A 24,345-nucleotide genomic window follows, 5' to 3' on the forward strand; every position below is an offset into this window, starting at 1 on the left:
GTATCAGACTGAAGTCACAAAAGGACAGCCTCCATCCTTAAGGCAAGGAGCATCAGATTGAAGTCACAAGAGGAAAGCCTCCATCCTTCAGGTAAGTAGCATCAGATTGAAATCACAATAGGACAGACTGCATCCTTCAGGTAAGAAGCATCAGACTGACCTCACAAGAGGAAAGCCTGCATCCTTCAGGTAGGGAGAACCAGATTGAAGTCAAAAGAGGAAAGCCTCCATCATTCAGGTAAGGAGCATCAGATTGAAGTCACAATAGGACAGTCTGCATCCTACAGGTAAGGAGCATCAGATTGAAGTCACAAAAGGACAGCCTTCATTCTTCAGGTAAGGAGCATCAGATTGAAGTCACAAAAGGACAGCCTTCATCCTTAAGTTAAGGAGCACCAGATTGAAGTCACAAGAGGACAGCCTCCATCCTTCAGGTAAGGAGCATCAGATTGAAGACAATATATGACAGCCTCCATCCTTCAGGTAAGGAGCATCAGATTGAAGTCTCAAAAGGGCAGCTTCCATCTTTCAGGTAAGGAGCATCAGATTGAAGTCACAATAGGACAGTCTGCATCCTTTAGGTAAGAAGCATCGGATTGAGGTCAGAAGAGGAAAGCCTGCATCCTTCAGGTAAGGAGCATCACATTGAAGTCACAATAGGACAGTCTGCATCCTTCAGGTAAGGAGCATCAGATTGAAGTCACAAAAGGCAAGCCTCCATCCTTCAGGTAGGGAGCATCAGATTGAAGTCACAATAGGACAGTCTGCATCCTTCAGGTAAGAAGCATCAGATTGAAGTCACAAGCATACAGCCTCCATCCTTCAGGTAAGGAGCACCAGATTGAAGTCACAAGAGGACAGCCTCCATCCGTCAGGTAAAGAGCATCAGATTGAAGTCAAAACAGGACAGCCTCCATCCTTCAGGTCAGGAGCATCAGATTGAAGTCATAATAGGGCAGTCTGCATCCGTCAGGTAAGAAGCATCAGATTGAAGTCACAATAGGACAGTTTGCATCCTTCAGGTAAGAATCATCAGATTGACGTCACAAGATGAAAGCCTGCATCCTTCAGGTAAGGAACATCAGATTGAAGTCACAAAAGGACAGTCTGCATCCTTCAGGTAAGGAGCATCAGATTTAAGCCACAAGAGGCAAGCCTCCATCCTTCCGGTAGGGAGAATCAGATTCAAGTCTCAATAGGACAGTATGCATCCTTCAGGTAAGAAGCATCAGACTGAAGTCACAAGCGTACAGCCTCCATCCTTCAGGTACGGAGCACCAGATTGAAGTCACAAGAGGACAGCCTGCATCCTTCAGGTAAGGGGCATCAGATTGAAGTCAAAAGAGGACAGTCTGCATCCTTCAGGTAAGGAGCATCAGATTGAAGTCACAAGAGGACCGTCTGCATCCTTCAGGTATGGAGCATCAGACTGATGTCACAAAAGGACAGCCTCCATCCTTAAGGTAAGGAGCATCAGATTGAAGTCACAAGAGGAAAGCCTCCATCCTTCAGGTAAGGAGCATCAGATTGAAGTCACAAGCGTACAGCCTCCATCCTTCAGGTAAGGAGCATCAGATTGAAGTCACAAGAGGACAGCCTCCATCCTTCGGGTAAGGAGCATCAGATTGAAGTCACAATATGACAGCCTTCATCCTTCAGTTAAGGAGCATTAGATTGAAGTCACAAGAGGACAGTCTGCATCGTTCAGGTAAGGAGCATCAGATTGAAGTCACAATAGGACAGTCTGTATCCTTCAGGTAAGAATCATCAGACTGAAATCACAAGAGGACAGTCTGCATCCTTCAGGTAAGAAGCATCAGATTGAAGTCACAAGAGGACAGCCTCCATCCTTCAGGTAAGGGGCATCCAATTAAAGTCAAAAGAGGATAGCCTCCATCGTTCAGGTAAGGAGCATCAGACTGAAGTCACAAGAGGACAGCGTAAATCCTTCAGGTAAGGAGCATCAGATTGAAATCACAAGAGGCAAGCCTCCATCCTTCAGGTAAGGAGCATCAGATTGAAGTCACAAGAGGCAAGCCTCCATCCTTCAGGTAAGGAGCATCAGATTGAAGTCACAATTGGACAGTCTGCATCCTTCAGGTAAGAAGCATCAGATTGAAGTCACAATAGGACAGCCTCCATCCTTCAGGTAAGGAGCACCAGATTGAAGTCACAAGAGGACAGCCTCCATCCTTCAGGTATGGAGCATCAGATTGAAGTCACAAAAGGACAGCTTCCATCCTTCAGGTGAGGAGCATCAGATAGAAGTCACAAAAGGACAGCCTCCATCTTTAAGGTAAGGAGCATCAGACTGAATTCAAAAGAGGAAAGCCTCCATCCTTCAGGTAAGAAGCATCAGATTGAAGTCACAAGAGGAAAGCCTGCATCCTTCACATAAGAAGCATAAGATTGAAGTCACAAGAGGACAGCCTCAATCCTTCAGGTAGGGAGCATCAGATTGAAGTTATAATAGGACAGTCTGCATCCTTCAGGTAAGAAGCCTCAGATTGAAGTCACAATAGGACAGTCTGCATCCTTCAGGTAAGAAGCATCAGATTGACGTCACAAGATGAAAGCCTGCACCCTTCAGGTAAGGAACATCAGATTGAAGTCACAATAGGACAGTCTGCATCCTTCAGGTAAGGAGCATCAGATTTAAGCCACAAGAGGCAAGCCTCCATCCTTCAGGTAGGGAGAATCAGATTTAAGTCACAATAGGACTGTCTGCATCCTTCAGGTAAGAAGCATCAGACTGAAGTCACAAGCGTACAGCCTCCATCCTTCAGGTACGGAGCACCAGATTGAAGTCACAAGAGGACAGTCTGCATCGTTCAGGTATGGAGCATCAGACTGAAGTCACAAAAGGACAGCCTGCATCCTTAAGGTAAGGAGCATCAGATTGACGTCACAAGAGGAAATCCTCCATCCTTCAGGTAAGGAGCATCAGATTGAAATCACAATAGGACAGTCTGCATCCTTCAGGTAAGAAGCATCAGATTGACGTCACAAGAGGAAAGCTTGCATCCTTCAGGTAAGGAGCATCAGATTGAAGTCAAAAGGGGACAGCCTCCATCCTTCAGGTAAGGAGCATCTGATTGAAGTGACAAGAGGACAGCCTCCATCCTTCAGGTAAGGAGCATCAGATTTAAGTCAAAAATAGGACAGCCTCCATCCTTCAGGTAAGGAGCATCAGATTGAAGTCACAAGAGGACAGTCTGCATCCTTCAGGTATGGAGCATCAGACTGATGTCACAAAAGGACAGCCTCCATCCTTAAGGTAAGGAGCATCAGATTGAAGTCACAAGAGGAAAGCCTCCATCCTTCAGGTAAGGAGCATCAGATTGAAGTCACAAGCGTACAGCCTCCATCCTTCAGGTAAGGAGCATCAGATTGAAGTCACAAGAGGACAGCCTCCATCCTTCAGGTAAGGAGCATCAGATTAAAGTCACAATATGACAGCCTTCATCCTTCAGGTAAGGAGCATTAGATTGAAGTCACAAGAGGACAGTCTGCATCGTTCAGGTAAGGAGCATCAGATTGAAGTCACAATAGGACAGTTTGTATCCTTCAGGTAAGAATCATCAGACTGAAATCACAAGAGGACAGTCTGCATCCTTCAGGTAAGAAGCATCAGATTGAAGTCACAAGAGGACAGCCTCCATCCTTCAGGTAAGGGGCATCAGATTAAAGTCACAAGAGGATAGCCTCCATCGTTCAGGTAAGGAGCATCAGACTGAAGTCACAAGAGGACAGCGTAAATCCTTCAGGTAAGGAGCATCAGATAGAAGTCAGAAGAGGCAAGCCTCCATCTTTCATGTAAGGAGCATCATATTCAAGTCACAATAGGACAGTCTGCATCCTTCAGGTAAGAAGCAGCAGATTGAAGTCACAAGAGGACAGACTCCATCCTTCAGGTAAGGAGCATCAGATTGACGTCACAAAAGGACAGTCTCCATCCTTCAGGTAAAGAGCATCAGATTGAAATCACAAGAGGCAAGCCTCCATCCTTCAGGTAAGGAGCATCAGATTGAAGTCACAAGAGGCAAGCCTCCATCCTTCAGGTAAGGAGCATCAGATTGAAGTCACAATTGGACAGTCTGCATCCTTCAGGTAAGAAGCATCAGATTGAAGTCACAATAGGACAGCCTCCATCCTTCAGGTAAGGAGCACCAGATTGAAGTCACAAGAGGACAGCCTCCATCATTCAGGTAAGGAGCATCAGATTGAAGTCACAAAAGGACAGCTTCCATCCTTCAGGTGAGGAGCATCAGATAGAAGTCACAAAAGGACAGCCTCCATCTTTAAGGTAAGGAGCATCAGACTGAATTCAAAAGAGGAAAGCCTCCATCCTTCAGGTAAGAAGCATCAGATTGAAGTCACAAGAGGAAAGCCTGCATCCTTCAGTTAAGGCGCTTCTGACTGAAGTCACAAGAGGACAGCCTCCATCCTTCACATAAGAAGCATAAGATTGAAGTCACAAGAGGACAGCCTCCATCATTCAGGTAAGGAGCATCAGAGTGAAATGAAAAGAGGACAGCCTCCATCCTTCTGGTAAGGAGCATCAGATTGAAGTCACAAGAGGACAGCCTCCATCCTTCAGGTAAGGAGCATCAGAATGAAGTCACAAAAGGACAGCCTCCATCCTTCAGGTAATGAGCATCAGACTGAAGTCACAAAAGTACACCGTCCATCCTTCAGGTAAGGAACATCAGATTGAAGTCACAAGAGGCAAGCCTCCATCCTTCAGGTAAGGAGCTTCAGATTGAATTCACAATAGGACAGTCTGCATCCTTCAGCTAAGGAGCATCAGATTGAAGTCACAAGAGGACAGTCTGCATCCTTCAGGTATGTAGCATCAGACTGATGTCACAAAAGGACAGCCTCCATCCTTAAGGTAAGGAGCATCAGATTGAAGTCACAAGAGGAAAGCCTCCATCCTTCAGGTAAGGAGCATCAGATTGAAGTCACAAGAGGACAGCCTGCATCCTTCAGGTATCGAGCATCAGAATGAAGTCACAAGAGGACAGCCTCCATCCTTCAGGTAAGGAGCATCAGATTGAAGTCACAATATGACAGCCTTCATCCTTCAGGTAAGGAGCATTAGTTTGAAGTCACAAGAGGACAGTCTGCATCGTTCAGGTAAGGAGCATCAGATTGAAGTCACAATAGGACAGTTTGTATCCTTCAGGTAAGAAGCATCAGACTGAAATCACAAGAGGACAGTCTGCATCCTTCAGGTAAGAAGCATCAGATTGAAGTCACAAGAGGACAGCCTCCATCCTTCAGGTAAGGGGCATCAGATTAAAGTCACAAAAGGATAGCCTCCATCCTTCAGGTAAGGAGCATCAGACTGAAGTCACAAGAGGACAGCGTAAATCCTTCAGGTAAGGAGCATGAGATAGAAGTCTGAAGAGGCAAGCCTCCATCTTTCATGTAAGGAGCATCATATTCAAGTCACAATAGGACAGTCTGCATCCTTCAGGTAAGAAGCATCAGACGGAAATCACAAGAAGACAGTCTGCATCCTGCAGGTAAGAAGCATCAGATTGAAGTCACAAGAGGACAGCCTCCATCCTTCAGGTAAGGAGCATCGGATTGAAGTCACAAGAGGACAGACTCCATCCTTCAGGTAAAGAGCATCAGATTGAAATCACAAGAGGCAAGCCTCCATCCTTCAGGTAAGGAGCATCAGATTGAAGTCACAAGAGGCAAGCCTCCATCCTTCAGGTAAGGAGCATCAGATTGAAGTCACAATTGGACAGTCTGCATCCTTCAGGTAAGAAGCATCAGATTGACGTCACAATAGGACAGCCTCCATCCTTCAGGTAAGGAGCACCAGATTGAAGTCACAAGAGGACAGCCTCCATCCTTCAGGTAAGGAGCATCAGATTGAACTCACAAAAGGACAGCTTCCATCCTTCAGGTGAGGAGCATCAGATAGAAGTCACAAAAGGACATCCTCCATCTTTAAGGTAAGGAGCATCAGACTGAATTCAAAAGAGGAAAGCCTCCATCCTTCAGGTAAGAAGCATCACATTTAAGTCACAAGAGGAAAGCCTGCATCCTTCAGTTAAGGCGCTTCAGATTGAAGTCACAAGAGGACAGCCTCCATCCTTCAGGTAAGGAGCTTCAGATTGAAGTCACAAGAGGACAGTCTGCATCCTTCAGGTATGGAGCATCAGATTGAAGTCACAGTAGGACAGCCTCCATCCTTCAGGTAAGGAGCATCAGATTGAAGTCACAAGAGGACAGCCACCATCCTTCAGTTAAGGAGCATCAGATTGAAGTCACAAGAGGAAAGCCTCTATCCTTCATGTGAGGGTCATCAGATTGAATTCACAAGAGGAAAGCCTGCATCCTTCAGGTAAGGAGCATCAGACTGAAGTCATAAGAGGACAGTCTGCATCCTTCACATAAGAAGCATAAGATTGAAGTCACAAGAGGACAGCCTCCATCATTCAGGTAAGGAGCATCAGAGTGAAATGAAAAGAGGACAGCCTCCATCCTTCTGGTAAGGAGCATCAGATTGAAGTCACAAGAGGACAGCCTCCATCCTTCAGGTAAGGAGCATCAGAATGAAGTCACAAAAGGACAGCCTCCATCCTTCAGGTAATGAGCATCAGACTGAAGTCACAAAAGTACACCGTCCATCCTTCAGGTAAGGAACATCAGATTGAAGTCACAAGAGGCAAGCCTCCATCCTTCAGGTAAGGAGCTTCAGATTGAATTCACAATAGGACAGTCTGCATCCTTCAGCTAAGAAGCATCAGACTGAAATCAGAAGAGGAAAGCCTGCATCCTTCATGTAAGGAGCATCAGATTGAAGTCACAAGAGGACTGCCTCCATCCTTCAGGTAAGGAGCATCAGATAGAAGTCAGAAGAGGACAGCATCCATCCTTTAGGTAAGGAGCATCAGATTGAAGTCACAAGAGGACACCCTCCATCCTTCAGGTAAGGAGCATCAGATTGAACAGTCTGCATACTTCAGGTAAGGACTTCCGGTAGCTTCGTCGAGACACTAGGAGGCAAGAAGCTTTGCTCTGTCTCCATTTATCCATTGTCGGAGTCGTTTAAATTTCCAAATTTAACTATCATTGGTTTGGACCAAGAGAATACCCAACTCGGGTGAGATTTGGGGCGAGAGTCTGAAGGGGGCAAGATTGCCTGCCTTACTCTGCCCGCAGCGGGGAGCTGTTGGGTGGGGGAGGGGTCTCTGCAAAAGCCACAAGACAGCCGATGCGACGGAATTTAGTCAAAAAGACACTAGTCTCGACAGCTACTTTTTTTCAGTGAAGATAAGCCCTGTTTTCGACCCAAACAGGGGGATATAAGTTCAATTTTACCTTGGGTTGTGAAGGACTAGGAAAGACGCCAGATAGATTTGTTTGCCTCAGGGGGATAAAGGACAGAAGATTAAAAGGACATTGGTTTCAAAGCGTTAACAAAGCAGCTTTGCAGACTTGAAGAGAAACCTTCCCTTTTCCTTTTGAACTTTCTGAACTCTTGGTTGTTCTAGCTGTAATTTTACAAATCCTTGCTAAAGAGGACATTTGCAATATAAGCAATTTATTCGGTATTATCTAAGATAGCCCCAAAAGGAAAACATAAGACTTTACCGTTTTGGCATCTCACCTGAATCTTGTGGGAGTAAGAGAATAAGAGAAGGGCATTGAGTAACCTAATTAACGAAAGCAAATTGTACTCAGCTGGAGTTGTTTAAAGGGGAGGAGAAGCATTTAACCTCCTGTCTTAGACAACATTAAACTTTCTCTCAGAAGAAAAGAGATAACAGAAATAGTAACATCTCTAAAATAAATGGAGACAAGACAAGCTAAAAAGAAAATATGAGTTGGATATCCCAAGGAAATAGAAGAGGTTCCTCAGAATGGTCTAATAAGCAACAGGATCTCAATGCTATTTTCCTGGAGGAACTACGAGAATTTAAAAAAAAAACTTTAAGGCTGAGATAAGGGAGGAACAGAAAAGCCTCAGAGAAGAGATAAGGCTAGATATGCAATCGGAGCTACAAGGACTCCCCAAAAAAATTGATAGTCTGAATAAGGACTTTTGTGAAATCAAGGAAGAGGCACAAGTAACAGTTAAGAAGACAGAGGAGCTGGATGCTAGAGTGGAGGAAATTGTAAAAGTACAGAGGCGGGAGGAACAATTCTTATGGTCCCAGGAGAAAAAGCAGAGAGATAAGGCAATTAAAATAAGGGGCCTACCAGAAATGGATGAAGAAGACCTAGAAGAAAGAGTAATCCCGGTTCTAGCAAAAGTTCTAAAAATCTCAAACGATTTGGTCAGCGCTCTAATTGATAAATTGTTTAGGATAAATTCAAGAACAGCACAAGAAAAAGGACTACCAAGGGACATTGCAATATGTTTTAATGGAACAAGGATTAGAGAAAGAATAATGCAAAAGAACTACAATGAAGGCTTAGTCATAGAAGACATGGAAGTTGAGATTTTCAGAGACTTGCCTTTGTATGTCTTAAAGCAAAGACAACAATATAGATTTTTAACATCTCTTCTACAAAGGAAAAACATAGGCTATAGATGGGGAAATCCAGAAGGACTTGTGTTTATGTATAATGAAAAAAGATTAAAAATCAACACGGTGGACAAAGCGAAGGATTTCTATAGAAGATTTACACAGGGTGAAGACAGAGGAGGAGGGGAAGAAAACAGCTCCAAAGCAACCAGGGAGTTTTTTCTTTCGGGAAAAAAGGAGTCCCTGACCGGGGGAAAGAATACTACGGAAGATCTGTTAAGAAAGGAAGGAGGAGAAGGAGAGAAAGTTCCCCCGCAAGGGACTGAGGACTCGGTCTAGCTGGGCTTTGATAAAGGTGAAACTCTTCTGTACTTTAATAAGTAAAGATAATTACTATAGCATCTTGGAATGTGGCTGGGATAAATAGAGAAAGGAAGAGAAAACAAATTTTCCATCTTTTAGAAAAAAGAAAGTATGATATATATGTCTGCAGGAAACAAAAATTAGGAGTGGGGATCAAAAATTTCTCAGAAACCCCAGGTTGGGTAACTGCTTTGTAGCCTCTACCAACAAAAGAAAAAGAGGATGTGCGACCTTTGTTAATAAAAATTTCTCTGTAAAAGAAATTAAGAAGGATCCAGAGGGGAGATATTTAATTCTTGAAATTAATACTGGGGATACTGTACTTGTGGTAGTCAATATCTATGGACCCCTGGAAGGAAAAGAATCCTTTTTTCAGAATTTAAATATGGAATTGATGTTGCATGACAGGGGAAAGCTAATTGTAGCAGGAGATTTCAATGGAGTAATGAATGTGAAAAGAGATAGGAAATCGGAAAGCATGAAGAAAGTGAAGGGGACCCAGGGTCGGCTACCCAAAAGTTGTTTTGATTTAATTAGAGAACATGATTTGGAAGATCTATGGACTTACAAATATAATGAGAAACCAGGGTTCACATATTACTCAGGGGCACACAGATCTTGGTCTAGGATAGATCTCTTCTTAATTTCAAAAGCATTAGCATTAGTAAATAGTCCAGGGGGCTGAGGGGGGGGGGGTTCCTTTTCCAAAGTGGGGTGTAAGGACTGGTTCCCATGGGACTGTGGGCCCCATGACCTCTGAGCAAATCTATGGGAGACGCTGCCTCAAAGAGCATTGGAGGAGTCTCTGGCTGGATGGCCATCTCTTCGGAGGACTTGGAGGGCAGAATGGGGCTGACTGTTTGGCCCTTGGGGCACCCTTCCAGCCCTAGGAGCCTATGGAGCCTACCTTACAAGGCTGTTGTGGGAGTTAATCACAAGACAATTACTAAACAAGAACGGCCACATTTTAGTAGCTTACAACAAAAAAATATCCGTACAATACAATAAAAACATGTTTCATGATCTCCCAAAACCTTCCTAACACTCCCATCCAAAATAAAATACCATTAAATTACTGGACAGTTATTAAAACAATTATTAAAAACAGGGATAGTAGTCAAAGCCCAATGTTTGTGAAGAAGAAGAATAAGGCTTGTATTAAAACTATCCTCCCTATTTCTGATCCTTTTTAAAACCCATGTTCCCCAGAAGGAGCAGAGCTGTGTAAGAAAACCCTCTCTGAAAAGAGACACAAAAGACACAAAGGGACACACTTCCTTCCTTTTGGCCCAAGGAGCCTGGCCTCCTTCTGACTCTGGAGCCTCAGGAGAGAAAGAGAGGACTCTGTTCAACTGAGGCCTGAGAGAAGGTTCCAGAACATTATTCCTCACAGTCACAAGCAGCAGAAAAAAATGGCTGCCGGAACACAAAATGGCCGCCTCTTTCTCAGCGCTTGGCAGTTGGCAGTTTGAGGCCTTCAGGGAGAGAGAGAGACTGAGGGGAAGAATGGAAAGGAGGTCCTGCAGAAATAAGGCACTTTGATACTGCTTTAACCTCTCATTGCTATGGAATCCTGGGTTTTTTCCTTTGTGACACTTAGCCTTCTCTGCCAGAGAGCTCTAGTGCTGCAACAAACTACAAATCCCAGGATTCCACTGGATGAAGCCAGGAAAGTTAAAGCGGTTTCAATCTGAATTATTTCTTCAGTGCAGATACAGCCAGAGTCAGTTGTAAAAGTGTAGAAGCACCAAAGGCTGATTTTCACCCTTAGAAATGGTTCTACTTTTTAAAAGATTTTAGTTCTTATTGTTTGTTTGTATGTTTGTTTGTTTCATTCTTGGTAATATGAGATATTCTGGTCTGTCTCCTTCCTTCTTGCCTGAAAATCTCTTAATAAGAAAAGTGAGAAGACTTTTGAAACCTCCCAAAGGAGCTACTTTTGACCTATTTTGGGGGACAAGCCTCCTCTTAGAAGCCAAAGCCCCATGTTTGTGAAGAAGAAGAATAAGGCTTGTATTAAAACTATGCTCCCCATTTCTGATCCCTTTTAAAACCCTTGTTCCCCAGAAGGAGCAGAGCTGTGTAAGAAAACCCTCTCAGAAAAGCGACACAAAAGACACACCAAGAAACACACTGACTCCCTTTTGGCCCAAGGAGCCTGGCCTCCTTCTTGCTCTGGAGCCTTAAGGAGAGAAAGAGGAGCCTCTCAGTTGTACTGAGGAGGCCTTACAGAAGGTTCTGGAACATTATTGCCGACAGTCACAAGCAGCACAAAATGGCCGCCGTAACACAAAATGGCTGCTTCTGCCTCAGCACTTGGCACTTGGCAGGTGGAGGCCTTTAAGGAATCCCTAATGCAAGATCAAAGGGCCGCAAAGTCAGAAGGGACCCCAAAGAGGGTGGCCAGAGGCATGGACTGCAAAGGACCTCCCTTATTAACCACTTCTGAGCCTAGAATAAGATGGAGGCTTTTAAGTTCTGCCAAATTCTTTTGGTCTAGAGAGGCTGAAGTGGGGAAGGCGAGGGCCGAAAGTCCCAAATGGGGTTAGGACACACTGCTTTAATTAGTGCCAACTGAGTTTGAAGCAAAGTCATTTGCCCTCCATAAAATGGGAAGAGAAGAAAATTTGAGAGCCCTAGAATTGGAAATGATCCCCCAAGGGCCATCCATGCAGGAATACCCAAAATCATAGACCATGAAGGATCATCCAATCCAGCCTCCTTCTGCCATGCAGGAATACACAGAATCCTAGACCCCCAAGGGCCATCCAGTCCAGCCTCCTTCTTCCATGCAGGAATACACAGACTCCTAGACCCCCAAGCGCCATCCAGTCCAGCCCCCTTCTACCATGCAGGAATACACAGAATCCCAGATCTCCAAGGGCCATCCAGTCCAGCCTCCTTCTGCCATGCAGGAATACACAGAATCCTAGACCCCCAAGGGCCATTCAGTCCAGCTTCCTTCTGCCATGCAGGAATACACAGAATCCTAGACCCCCAAGGGTCATCCAGTCCAGCCTCCTTCTGCCATGCAGGAATACCCAAAATCCAAGACCACAAAGGGCCATCCAGTCCAGCCTCCTTCTGCCATGCATGAATACACAGACTCCTAGACCCCCAAGGGCCATCCAGTCCAGCCCCCTTCTTCCATGCAGGAATACCCAAAATCCTAGACCATGAAGGGCCATCCAGTCCAGCCCCCTTGTGCTATGCAGGAATACCCAAAATCCTAGACCACAAAGGGCCATCCAGTCCAGCCTCCTTCTGCCATGCAGGAATACCCAAAATCCTAGACCACGAAGGGCCATCCAGTCCAGCCTCCTTCTGCCATGCAGAAATACACAGAATCCTAGACCTCCAAGGGCCATCCAGTCCAGCCTCCTTCTGCCATGCAGAAATACACAGAATCCTAGACCTCCAAGGGCCATCCAGTCCAGCCCCCTTCTTCCATGCAGGAATACACAGAATCTTAGACTCCCAAGGGCCATCCAGTCCAGCCCCCTTCTGCCATGCAGGAATACACAGAATCTTAGACTCCCAAGGGCCATCCAGTCCAGCCCCCTTCTTCCATGCAGGAATACACAGAATCCTAGACCCCCAAGGGCCATCCAGTCCAGCTCTGCCATGCAAGAATGCACAGAATCCTAGAGTTGGGGGCAGGTAGGGCAGTGAAAAGAGATCCTTAGAAGGAGGGAGGATTGGGAGATATAGTTTTGAAAATCACATTGTTAAAGACTCCTTGGTTTTGTTTTTGTTTTTTTGCCTTTGCCACCCTCTGAAGCTGAGCAAACGAGATCCGAATTCTGGTCTCTAGAGTCCTAGTCCAGCACCAAAAGGCTTCCTCTGAGCACTGTATTTCCAGGAAACCAAATATTGTCCTGGGTGACTCTGGAGCCCAGGGTTCGAGTCCAGGCTTGGCTGTATAAACCCACTGGATGAACTGGGGCAATAAGTCACGCTCTCTCAGTCGTCAGTGGATGGATATGATGGCAAAACCACTCTGAAAAAATCTTGCCAAGACACACTGCAACAACAGCAACAGCAACAACAACATGCTAGTCCTGACCTCAGTGAGACTTGCTTGTGAATAGACAGGTGCAGTCTTGTTCTGAATGTGTGCATATATGGATCCGCTGGTACTATTGGATCCTTATATCCACAGATGTATAGCAGGATCAAACCTAGCTCACCAAGGATTCTGATTGAGATCAGTGTTTACGTTTGAGCCTGGTGGCCTTAAAATGGATCCTAGATCCGAAATAGTCCCTCCAGAAAAGGGGCAGATGTCACCTGCCCATCCTGTCTTTGGACTGGTTCCTAAATTCCAAGATTTAGGCCGGGGAGGAGTTCTGTCCCTGCCCTCCTCTAAGGCTGAGAGAGTCTGACTTCTCCAGGGAAGAAAGGAATCCTAACCTTCCCATCTGCTTCGGGGCTTAATGGCTGGGATCAAGGGAGCTGCCACGGGCTTGAGCCTCTGCCCAACCATTGCCTCCGCCAAGAAGGCAGTGACCGGTGGCCAGGGCACTGTTGACCTTTCCACCATTAAGTGCTCCATGGCTGCTGTAGTGTGAAAGGTTGGGGGCACCCTTGGCTGAGCAATTCCTGTCACTACTGTGCTCTGAGGCTGAGAGAGTGTGACTTGCCCAGGGCAAGACTTGCACCTATTTCCCAATATTGTGACTGGTATGTGTGTGCCTTCCAGTTGTTTCCAGGTATTATGGTGACCTTATGGGACCTAAAGGGGTTTTCTTGGCAGGTTTCTTCACAGTGGGTTTCCCATGGCCATCCTCTGAGGCTGAGAGAGTGTGACTTGCCCAAGGCTTCAGTTCTTTTGGAAGCCTTTTTGCTTTATCTTCTAGAAGGCAGCTGAGGTGTTGCTTCTTGCTCTGAAGAATGAGAGGAACCTTCTGGCATCCAAAAGGCTAACAATCTCTGGAGTTATGTCTGATAATACAGCGCGCCCGCGCTATACGTGGGCACACCATACACGGCTTGAGCATACGCGCTCAAGCCGCAGGGCGCACGCGGGACGGAAGGGGCGGCATGTCTCATTCAGTTGTGCCCCATGCGCCGCTGCGGCCACCGTGCACAAGCCCCATTGGAAACAATGGGGCTTGAGCATAGGCGAGGACGCACTGTATGTATATATAGGATTGAAATCTGAAAAGAGACACAAAAGACACACAAAGAAACACACTTCCTTCCTTTTGGCCTAAGGAGCTGGGCCTCCTTATCACTCTAAAGCCTCAGGGAGAGAAAGAGAAGCCAATGGTCAGTTCAACTGAGGCCTCAGAGAAGGTTCTGGAACATTCCCCACAGTCACAAGCAGCACACAAAATGGCTGCCAGAACACAGAATGGACACCAGAACACAAAATGGCTGCCAGAAAACAAAATGTGAGTCTGGTGCAGTGGGTGGGGTCTTCCAGCTGCTCTGCCCCCATTGGCCAGCCTCAAGAAGAGGAGGAGCTTCTGCTTCTCTATTTAGCTCTGCGCACGGAAGAGTGACTGAGGAGAGAAGCAGAGTGTCAGAGGGAGAAAGAGATAGACAGACAGGAAGGAGAGAGAGAGAGAGGGAGGAGTGGAGCGACAGCAGAGAGACAAGGCCTGGAACCACTAGGCTTCACTGCTGCCCTGAGGTCTGTCTGGGCCTGGCTTGGGTCTACTGCTGCTGCTTTCCTTTGGCCACTGCCATTAAGGAGGGGAGGAATGAGGCCCAGCAGTCCTTCTAGGCATGGCCCACTCTCTCTGAAGGTGGGAGAGTGGGACTCCCCAAAGGGGATTTCAGTGCTTTTAATGGTGGCTCTGACACAGTCACAATGGTGCTTGTGGTGATGATGATGATATTATCAGGCCTGCAGGGGAGAGGATGGAGCTGCTGTCAGACCTTAATAATCATTAATGCCACCCCCGTTCATTCTGAGGCAGAGGCATCCAGTTTGTGTTCCGGCGGCCATTTTGTGTTCAAGCAACCATTTTGTGTTCTGGCAGCCATTTTGTGTTCTGGTGGCCATTTTGTTTTTCCAACAGCCATTTTGTGTTCTGGGCCATTTTGTCTTCTGGCAGCTATTTTGTGCTGCTTCTGAATGTGGGGAATGTTCCACAATCTTCTATGAGGCCTCATCTTTCTCTCCCTGAGACTTCAGACCCAGAAGGAGGCCAGGCTCCTTTGGCCAAAAGGAAGGCAGTGTGTTTCTTGGTGTGTCTTTGTGTCTCTTTCCTGAGAGGGTTTTCTTATACAGAAATGGGGAGCATAGTTTTAATACAAGCCTTATTATTATTCTCCACAAACATTGGGCTTTGGCTTCTAAGAGGAGGCTAGTCCCCCAAAAAAGGCCAAAAGTGGCTCCTTTGGAATGTTTTCAAAGTCTCCCCAGTTTCCTTATTAATAGATTTTCAGGGAAGAAGGAAGGAGTCAGACCAGACCATCTCACGTTATGACCAAACAAACACAGAAACAAACAAGAACAACAAAAATAAGGATTAGACAGAAAAGCAAACTGCTTCTTCTTTTAAAGGAAACCCATTATTAGGAAGGTAAAAACAAGACTTGGGTGCTTCTGCCCTTTTACAACCGACTCAGGCTGTATCTGCACTGCAGAAATAATCCAGTTCGAAACCGCTTTAACTCTCCTGGCTCCGTCCTCTGGAATCCTGGGATTTGTAGTTCATTGTGGCACCAGAGATCTCTGGCAGAGAAGACTAAGTGCCCAAAGGTAAAATCCCAGGATTCCATAGCACTGAGCGTTAAAGACAAACCTATTACTCGCATTTACCATCCGCTGTTTCCAAACTACCAGACTAACTTTTATTTCTGTCTCATTCGTTTTTTAATTATCTGTTAATAAGTAAAAAGCAAATACAGTGGTGCCTCGGGTTACGAAAGTAATTCGTTCCGCGGCCGCTTTCGTAACCCGAAAAGCCTTCGTAAGCCGAATTGCCATAGGCGCTAATGGGGAAAAGCCGCGATTCCGTGCGAAAAAGCCGAAAAAAGCACCAAAAGTTTTTTCGTAACCCGAAAAAACATTCGTAACCCGGAACAATAATTCCCTATGGGATTTTTTCGTATCCCGAAAATTTCGTAACCTGGGTATTTCGTATCCCGAGGTAACACTGTATATATCGTTTTACTTATCCTTACGAATCATTTATTTTCTCTTTCAATCCTCATTTAAATTGTAAAACAGTTGATACAAAATCGCTCTCATTAGATTAAACTAAACATCATTGGGCTTTTAACCTCCCAACATACTTCTGTTTTACAGCCGTTATATTTCTTTGAATAAATTAAAATACTTCAACTTAAATTATTTCTGTCTCTAAAGTATCATTTTCCCTCCATGCTTCTGGAGAGATTCAATTATAATATTCCAGTCTCCTTTATATAAATTTGACGCTCCTTTCTAATTCCTCTTGAGAGTTTGTCAATTTCCATCGTGTCCAGAAGCTTAAATCTTCTTTTGAAGGTAATTCTTTAGTTTTCCATCTCTGAGCAAACACTATTTTGCAGATGACAACATATAAAATAACATTTTACCATGTGTTTTCCTATGGATTGTTCTATTATATTAAGCAAAACATTTCAGGCAAGAATTTAAAAGATATAGTTACAACTTTCTTAATGTCAAATTAAATCAGCTTCCAAAGTTGTATCTCTTTCCCACAATTCCACCACATTTGATAGATTGAGCCCTGCTCCTTTTCACATTTCCAACATAAATTTCTGCAATTCTTATACATCTTGCTTATTCTTTCTGGTGTTAAATACCATCAAAATGTTTTATAATAACTCTCTTTGATGTTTTGGCTGCAAATATAGTTCAATCTGTTTTTCCAAGTGTATTCCCACTGGTCTAATTCAATTGCAAAACCAAAGTTTTGAGACCATCTGATCACATTTTCTTTAATAACTTCCTTTTATGTACAGATTTTAAGAATACAATTATAAAGTCTTGCTAATAAGGCATCTTTATTCAACATTATTTCCTGTTTTAGATCAGAGCCAGATTTGCCAATACTGTATTGTTTTTTATCCATTAGGAAGAGCTCTCTAATTATCTGTAAAAGAACCATGAAAGATCATAACCCTGATCTTTAGGAACTTCTCGAGTCTTTATTCTATAACCAGTTCTATCTATTTGCATTGATTCTTTATAGGAGATCCAATTTGCATCCTTTTTTGAATCTCTGGTCTCTTTTCTCAGGACCTTCATCTCGGACCCCTTGGACACAGCTTTGGGGCACCTTTTGCTGGAAGAGACCTGAGTGCAAGACCACCAGGACCCCTGCCCACCTGATGGCCGACACAGAGGCCAAGCGGAGGGAGCTGGGCTCCAAGAGAAAGAGGATGCAGAGGTGTAAGAACTCTTTGGTGAGTTGAGGTTCTTGACTATTAGTTTCATCTGTGTCACTGCTGGGCCAGTTCATGAAAGCAAGCGGAGAACATATGCTCCCAATTTAGCAGAGACAGTCCTGGTTAATCCTCTGTCACCCCACTTTTTCATGGGCTTCCAAACATGTCCCGGTTGCTCTCTCCTCCTCCTCCCACTTTCCCCCTTCTCAGCTCACTTCAAATCCCGAGAGCCATTCAGTTTGCATCCCATCAACTCAAAAGTGGGGAGAGGAGAGGAAAGAAGGAGGCAGGATATTGCCCTTCCCAGGAGCCTGAAGCAAAAGCAAACTGTTGTGCACTTCCTAGCTTGAGTGATCTTCCTCATAAACAACTTTGACCATCCTCACCACCTTCTGGATTGCTTCTCCACATGTGACTTGCTTTTCCAATCTGTGAAATATTGGGGATATGGAAGAATGTCTCTGGATCTAAATTGGGGGTGGGCCCAGTGGCCCTTATTAAAAATAACATTTACCTCTGAGATTTGGCAAGAAATGGCTAAATGCCCCATAATTCTTTTGTGGCTAAATATACTATATATTTTGGGATAGTTAGTATCCTAATCCATCCTCAATATCCCAGCCATGGCCTAAATTACATTGTTTATTATATTGTATATTATATTGAAAGGATTCGAGACAAACTGGTTCTCAAAGGCAGTAGCTTCTTTCTTGCTGATAGAATTTAAAGTTTATTTCCTGGACTGAATTGTGAAGTGATGAAATAATATTTGGATGCACCATGTGCTTTCCTCCCCTTTTCCTTAGTCACTTTCTGGATAAGGGCTATTTTCTGTTGCAGGTGACCTTTGCAGATGTGGCTGTATATTTCACTGAGGAGGAATGGAAACTGTTAACAAACAAGCAGAGACTGATGTACAGTTATGTGATGATGGAGAATTATGAAAATGTGGCCTCTGTGGGTAAGGAACTGGAATCCATTGTCTTTTCTATGAAGACTGAAGTTGCCTTTATGCTTAATTATCATGTTGCTATGATTCCACTAGAACTAGAGTTGAAATAGACCACAAGGGCCATCCTGTTCAACCCCCTTCTGCCATGCAGGAATACACATTCCAAGCCTCTGTTTAAAGACCTCCAAAGAAGAGGAGTCTGCCAAACTCTAAGGGAGTATATTCCACTGTCGAAGAGCTCTTACTGTCCCAAAGTTCCTTCTAATATTTCGGTGGAACCTCTTTCCCTTTGGCTTGCATCCATTGTGGTGTCTCTTTTTTCTGTAGCAGCAGAAAGTATATTTGCTCCATCCTCAATACGACTCTTTCCGATATTTAAACAAGGATATCATATCCACTCTTAACTTTCTTTTCTCCAGGGTAAGCATTCCCAGCTGTCTAAGTCACTCCACATAGGGCTTGATGGTTTCCAAATCCTTCACCACTTTGGTTGCTCTCCTCTGGGCATGTTCCAATTGTCAACATCCTTTTTGAATTGTGGGGCCCAGAACTGGACACAGGATTATTCCAAGTGAGGCCTGACCAAAGCAGAATAGAGTGGCACTATTACTTCCCTTGATCTAGAAACTATACTCGTATTGATGCAGCCTAGAATCACATGGGCCTTTTTAGCTGCTGCATCACACTGTTGGCCCATGTTCAACTGGTGGTCTACTAGGAGTCCTATATCCCTTTCAAGCGTAGTTTAATTGTGATAGCAACATCCTGTAGAATATCTGAATGCGAAGTTTAGTGAGGCACTATTGGAGAGACACCAAAGGAGAGGGGTCTTGGGGATTGGGAGCCAGCCACAAACCTGACAGATTTTATGAACTGGTTTGAGGGAACCTCTGAGAATTGGTTCAAATCTTTGTTTTCAGACATATTTAGGGGTTGCATTTAGCAATTATGAGTGATACCTATGAAGGGAGGAAAGAGGGACACAAAACCTACATTTTCCTCTAATGTTTCTTTTCCTACCTGAGCTTGCTTAGTTCCATGGTTGATTACAGAGGCCCTTTGTTACCCAGAATGCTGAAGTCTGGGGAAGACACCCGCAAGTACTATGCTTTTAGGGAGAATTTGGTACTTAGCTGAAAGCAGACATATAATTTGGTTGGGGCAAGAGTGACCTTGGGATTCAGCCCAACTATACCAGGCCTGGAAGCACAGAGAACTTCAAAGGCATTTGAAATAGGTTTTTATGTTTTATTTAGGGGAAAAGCAAAATACCCGCATACACACGCACATACAGATATAAGTGTTCACACACACACACACACACACACACACACACACACACCCGAACTAGGTAACAAAGGTGGGAGTGGTGAAAAGTGTGAGACTTTGCTAATGGTAAAACTTTACCTAGATGGATCTTGATTGCAATTGCTGAGGGTCCAGAAAGGGGAGAGAAGTCAGTAACTCCAAAGGCAAGTGGGGCTGGTGAGTGCATTGAGGTGTTTAGCAATGTAAACTGACAGACTGTCTGTCTGTAATTGGACTGATGTAAAAGAACAGCCAGTCTGGGCAGATATTTATACTGTGATTGTTTCTTGGGGTCAGAAACCGAGTGTTCAAAAACGTTTAAATTGCTTTAGAAAGATTCCTGGGGGAGAGAATGGTTTGAAACCAAATTGAATGTAATGGGTGCTTGATGCAAATATCTCAGACAAAAAGGATTAGCACACTGGATCTTGGTCCTTCTTGGCTCTGAATTCTGATTACATTAACAAGCCGATATACAGCACAATCTGAGGGTAATGCTCCCAGATGCAACCAAGAATAACATAGCAGAGTATGGAAACAGATGTCCAGATATAGATATTGGCAAAGCACTGGCCACTTTTCACTTAAAAATAAGACACAAACGCAGTTGATTTCATTGAAATACTTGTAGGTTCTCTATTTTGAGTTGCAAATTAATACAAATATTTGCCAGCTCTCCTCTCTGACTTCCATCAACTTCACCATCTCTTGTACACACAACTCTGGTCCAATCTACACCAATCCGCATGTGAGCTGTATACTGTATTGGTTGGGAGTCACCTCCTGGAGCCAAACAGCATGAAGTGTCCTCTGCAGTTAGGTCGCATCATCCCTTGGGCTCTGACTCTGTACTCTATGGCAGTCTCACAGGATATGATGCCACTTTTTAATCAAAATATCTTTACATATATTTAATGGAATATGTTTCACCAGCCTAACTCTCTGATTCCAGTTATTTTCTCATGAAAGTTCCCTCAATCTCTTCTTTGCTAGCTCCTATGGGTAAGGATACAATCATTATATGGATTTGGGGGTATCCAGAACAGGGTCACTCACACCAACTTTATTAATTTAATCTGAAATAGGGAGGGGTGAACGTGGAGCTAAATCTTTGGGTAACATCTTCCTCTCTTAAGGCTGAGATTGTCTTGTCTCTCATTTTCCTTGTTTACAGAAGAACTTGTCAGTCATGAAAGAGTCCACACAGGAGAGAAGCCATACAAATGCCAGCATTGTGGGAAATGTTTTTCTTGGAAGTCACATCTAGTGACACATCAGAGAGTCCACACAGGAGAGAAGCCATACAAATGCCAGCATTGTGGGAAATGTTTTTCTCGGAAGTCACATCTAGTGACACATCAGAGAGTCCACACAGGAGAGAAGCCATACAAATGCCAGCATTGTGGGAAATGTTTTTCTCGGAAGTCAGACCTAGTGACACATCAGAGAGTCCACACAGGAGAGAAGCCATACAAATGCCAGCATTGTGGGAAATGTTTTTCTCGGAAGTCACATCTAGTGACACATCAGAGAGTCCACACAGGAGCAAAGCCATACAAATGCCAGCATTGTGGGAAATGTTTTTCTCGGAAGTCACATCTAGTGACACATCAGAGAGTCCACACAGGAGAGAAGCCATACAAATGCCAGCATTGTGGGAAATGTTTTTCTCGGAAGTCAGACCTAGTGACACATCAGAGAGTCCACACAGGAGAGAAGCCATACAAATGCCAGCATTGTGGGAAATGTTTTTCTCGGAAGTCACACCTAGTGAGACATCAGAGAGTCCACACAGGAGCGAAGCCATACAAATGCCAGCATTGTTGGAAATGCTTTTCTCGTAAATCAATCCTAGTAACACATCAGAGAGGCCACACAGGAGAGAAGCAACACAAATCCCAGCAGTGAACTAACATTATTTTTATCAATAAGGAATACAAAAAATATATTTTTAATTCAGAGGTGCTACGAAAAGGCCCTTGTGATTTTGTTTGTAAGGTTTGTCTGTCCATATGTCTGTTTGTATTTTAAAGTTGTATTTCGATAAGTTTAGGTTTTATTTGCTAATAGTATAGATCGTTACTTTGGGTTATAAATTTGGCTGGGGATTGTGGGTCATGGTATAGGTTTGCTAGATGGGGGGCTGGGATTTGTTGCAGCTATCTAGAATAGTTATAGCAATGATAGCTTTTGCAATGTTTGGGATGTTGGCTGAAGAAAGTTGGAGGCCGGTATTAACAGAAAGGGGTCTAGTTTCTGGGAATGGCAAAGAGGGGCTTGTTACATTTGGGGCATAGATTATGGGAATTGGAGGTGGGGGCTAGGTTTGGAAGAGGGTGGAGTTTTAGGTTTTGAAGTTTTAATGTATTTGCTTGGAATGGGCAGTTCTGGCTCAAACACTGAATTCCTAAGTGTTCTCAATAAAGTTCTTTGCTATTTCAACACACTGGACTCTTTGATGCACAGAAGTTCTGAATTTGCTCAAAATGGACACTTTCTTCTCTCTTCAGTCCTCAGCTCCATTCCCAGCCATAAGAACAGCAGAGGCAAACACATACACAGAAATAGAAGATACATAGAGAGAGCTTGATTTCCAAAGCAGAGCCTTCCTTTCCTGCCTTTCCCTCTGCACCTTGAGCTCTATTGCGGTCTCTTCAAAGGAGGAAAGGAGGGAAGGAAGAGGAGGCCGCTGAACCCCCAACGCATACCTTCTTTTCCCACAAAGGCCTTAGCTGAATAAGCAGCAGCAGTACCTAGGCCCTGGCAATCCCTGCGCATGCTGAGGAGGGGCATCGAGGAGATGTTGCGATCGCCCAAGACCAAAAGCCTAGGTGACTCCAGCAGCAGCTCAGTGACTAGTTGTCTAAGCTTGGCTAGGGAGTCTGTTAAGGAACAGGACGGACCTTAAACCGACAGAATCCCCAGACTTTCCCTAGTCTTTAAGCTTAGGTAAATGCATTAGATGTGGTCCATCATATGGATAGGTATCCTGCTCAAGCAAAGATTGTCTTTATGGACCAAAGGCACTCCCCTTACCTGCTCTCTGATGGAGAACCCAGATGGTAAGGCCCGATCCCAGGTGGCTGAGCTATCATCATCCAGCCAGGTCTCCATGAAACAAGCCAGGTCAGCCTCTTGGTCCAGTAGGAAATCCTGGACTATCTGCGTTGTATTTTTTGATGACCTGGCATTACACAAGAGCAGGGGAAGGTTCTGTGGTTGGTTTGGTATGCTCTCCAGCCCTTTTGGAATAGCAGGGTGAATGGAAGGGGAGAGAGATATCTGTCAGGGTCTTAAGTGCAGCCCCTCTTGCAACACAAAAGGCAGTACTAATGGAAGTGAGTTTTTTGTTAGGAATGAAAGAAAGTATCAATATATCCCTTTTATAACCATATGAATCCACCGCACTCCATTCACCAATAAAGCTAATTGATTGGATAGCCCTTTCCCGCACAGTGTTCTCCTGCCCTTTTCTGCGCAGTGTCCTCCCATCTGGGATTCTGGCACTTTTCTAAAAGCAATTAAGCTCTCATGTGCCTTTTCTCAACCACTGCACCTGTGGCCTTGGACCACAGAACTCAGCCACACAACGGTTTTAATTTACATTATGGCTTAACTATATAGATAGCTATCTATAATATAAAACCCTATCAATCTCCACATAATATGATACCATGTGAAAATATAATAAGCACAAACCTTATACTTTGAATTATTGCATTCTGGGAGTCACTGCTGGGAGGAGTCTCAACTTTAAATTCTACAGAAGGCTGGCAGAGGCGCGCGCCGTTAGTTCTGATCTCAGCCTGAGTTTCCTTGCCTGAAGAATTGAGACGGTAATATTGTGACTTCAGGGTGGTGCTCTTTACCTGAAGGATTAAGACTGGCCCATTGTGTGTCAGAATTAGTGTATAAGAGTTCTGTCATAAAGAGTAAAAATATTAGAGTTTGGTTATTAAAGTAGGAGTTATAGTTGTAGTTCATAGTAGGTAGTGTAGAGTGATGGGTTATTGAAAGCACATCATGGAAAATGATAGAAGGACAGATGGAGTGGCTTTTAGATGAAGGAGAGAGGGATGGGGTTGCAGCTGGAGACTGGTTCTCAAGGAGGAGTGAAGCTGGCTTGGGAAGACCGCTCTTCAAGGTGAGGCTGTCTGGGAGAAGGGAAGGGAAGTATAGACAACCTTGGTATCTATGCAACCTCCGCTTGTGTTGCTTTAGCTTGGGAATTGGGGGCTGGCTTAGGGAGGGGTTGAGTAGGTTAAGAAGGGAGCAAGTGCCTTTGGACTTCAGACTTTGCAAAAAGGTGTTAATGGATGTTTCTGCCTGGATTCATCAATAAAGCTTCTTTTGTTTCAAATGAGATTTATTTTTGAGCACAGGACTGACTCCAGATCTCACCGATTGCAAAGTATCACACTTTTAACTCCAATGGAGACCCAGGAACAAGAAGAGTCCTTGGAGAACCCGGTGGTTCTGGAGAGTCTGGTGGTGTCTTCTTCAGAGGAACTAGGGCCAAGCCCAAGACTGGGAAACCTCCTGAAGCTCACACTTCCCAGGTCACCACTGGAGGATTTGGGTTTCCGGCCCCAGACTGGGGAAAGGAAGGCCATTGGGGGCAGAGTGACAGCCTGAGACCTGGCAGTGGGGGAGTCACTTGATAGCCGCCCCAGCACAGAAGAACCCCAGGTAGACGTTTATCGAATGGAGGAAGACATAAAGGAATTAAAGGACCTTATGAAGTGGATGGTGCCCAAGTTAAAGATACGGAGGAGGAAGATGTGAGAGGCGAACCGAGGGCAGCTGATTCTCCTTGCCTGAAGCATTGGGACTCTCCCATTGTGACTTCAGTCTGATGCTCTTTGCCTGAAGCAT

The 24,345-nt window shown here is 44.6% G+C and overlaps 1 protein-coding gene across 1 annotated transcript; it reads left to right on the forward strand.

Moving 5' to 3' along the window:
• Positions 1 to 15,226: 15,226 nt before the first annotated feature.
• On the forward strand, positions 15,227 to 21,914 carry LOC149301659 (uncharacterized). The gene is made up of 4 exons (XM_089484141.1): positions 15,227 to 15,394; positions 17,062 to 17,228; positions 18,051 to 18,171; positions 20,645 to 21,914. The coding sequence occupies exons 2-4, from the start codon at positions 17,154 to 17,156 to the stop codon at positions 21,376 to 21,378; spliced, it is 930 nt and encodes a 309-aa protein (XP_089340267.1). The 5' UTR covers positions 15,227 to 15,394; positions 17,062 to 17,153; the 3' UTR covers positions 21,379 to 21,914.
• The last annotated feature ends 2,431 nt before the right edge of the window (positions 21,915 to 24,345 follow it).

This window comes from Sceloporus occidentalis, unplaced genomic scaffold (genome assembly GCF_023333645.1).
Source record: "Sceloporus occidentalis isolate IW3139 unplaced genomic scaffold, rSceOcc1.0.p SCAF_21, whole genome shotgun sequence".
In the NCBI taxonomy this organism is placed as follows: domain Eukaryota; kingdom Metazoa; phylum Chordata; class Lepidosauria; order Squamata; family Phrynosomatidae; genus Sceloporus; species Sceloporus occidentalis.

Excerpts from the sequence above, each read along its gene's own strand:
- LOC149301659 (XM_089484141.1), top strand. The coding sequence starts at position 17,154 with ATGGCCGACACAGAGGCCAAGCGGAGGGAGCTGGGCTCCAAGAGAAAG. Across the intron at positions 17,229-18,050 it reads AGAGGTGTAAGAACTCTTTG|GTGACCTTTGCAGATGTGGC; the intron begins GTGAGTTGAGGT and ends TTTCTGTTGCAG. Across the intron at positions 18,172-20,644 it reads TGAAAATGTGGCCTCTGTGG|AAGAACTTGTCAGTCATGAA; the intron begins GTAAGGAACTGG and ends CCTTGTTTACAG.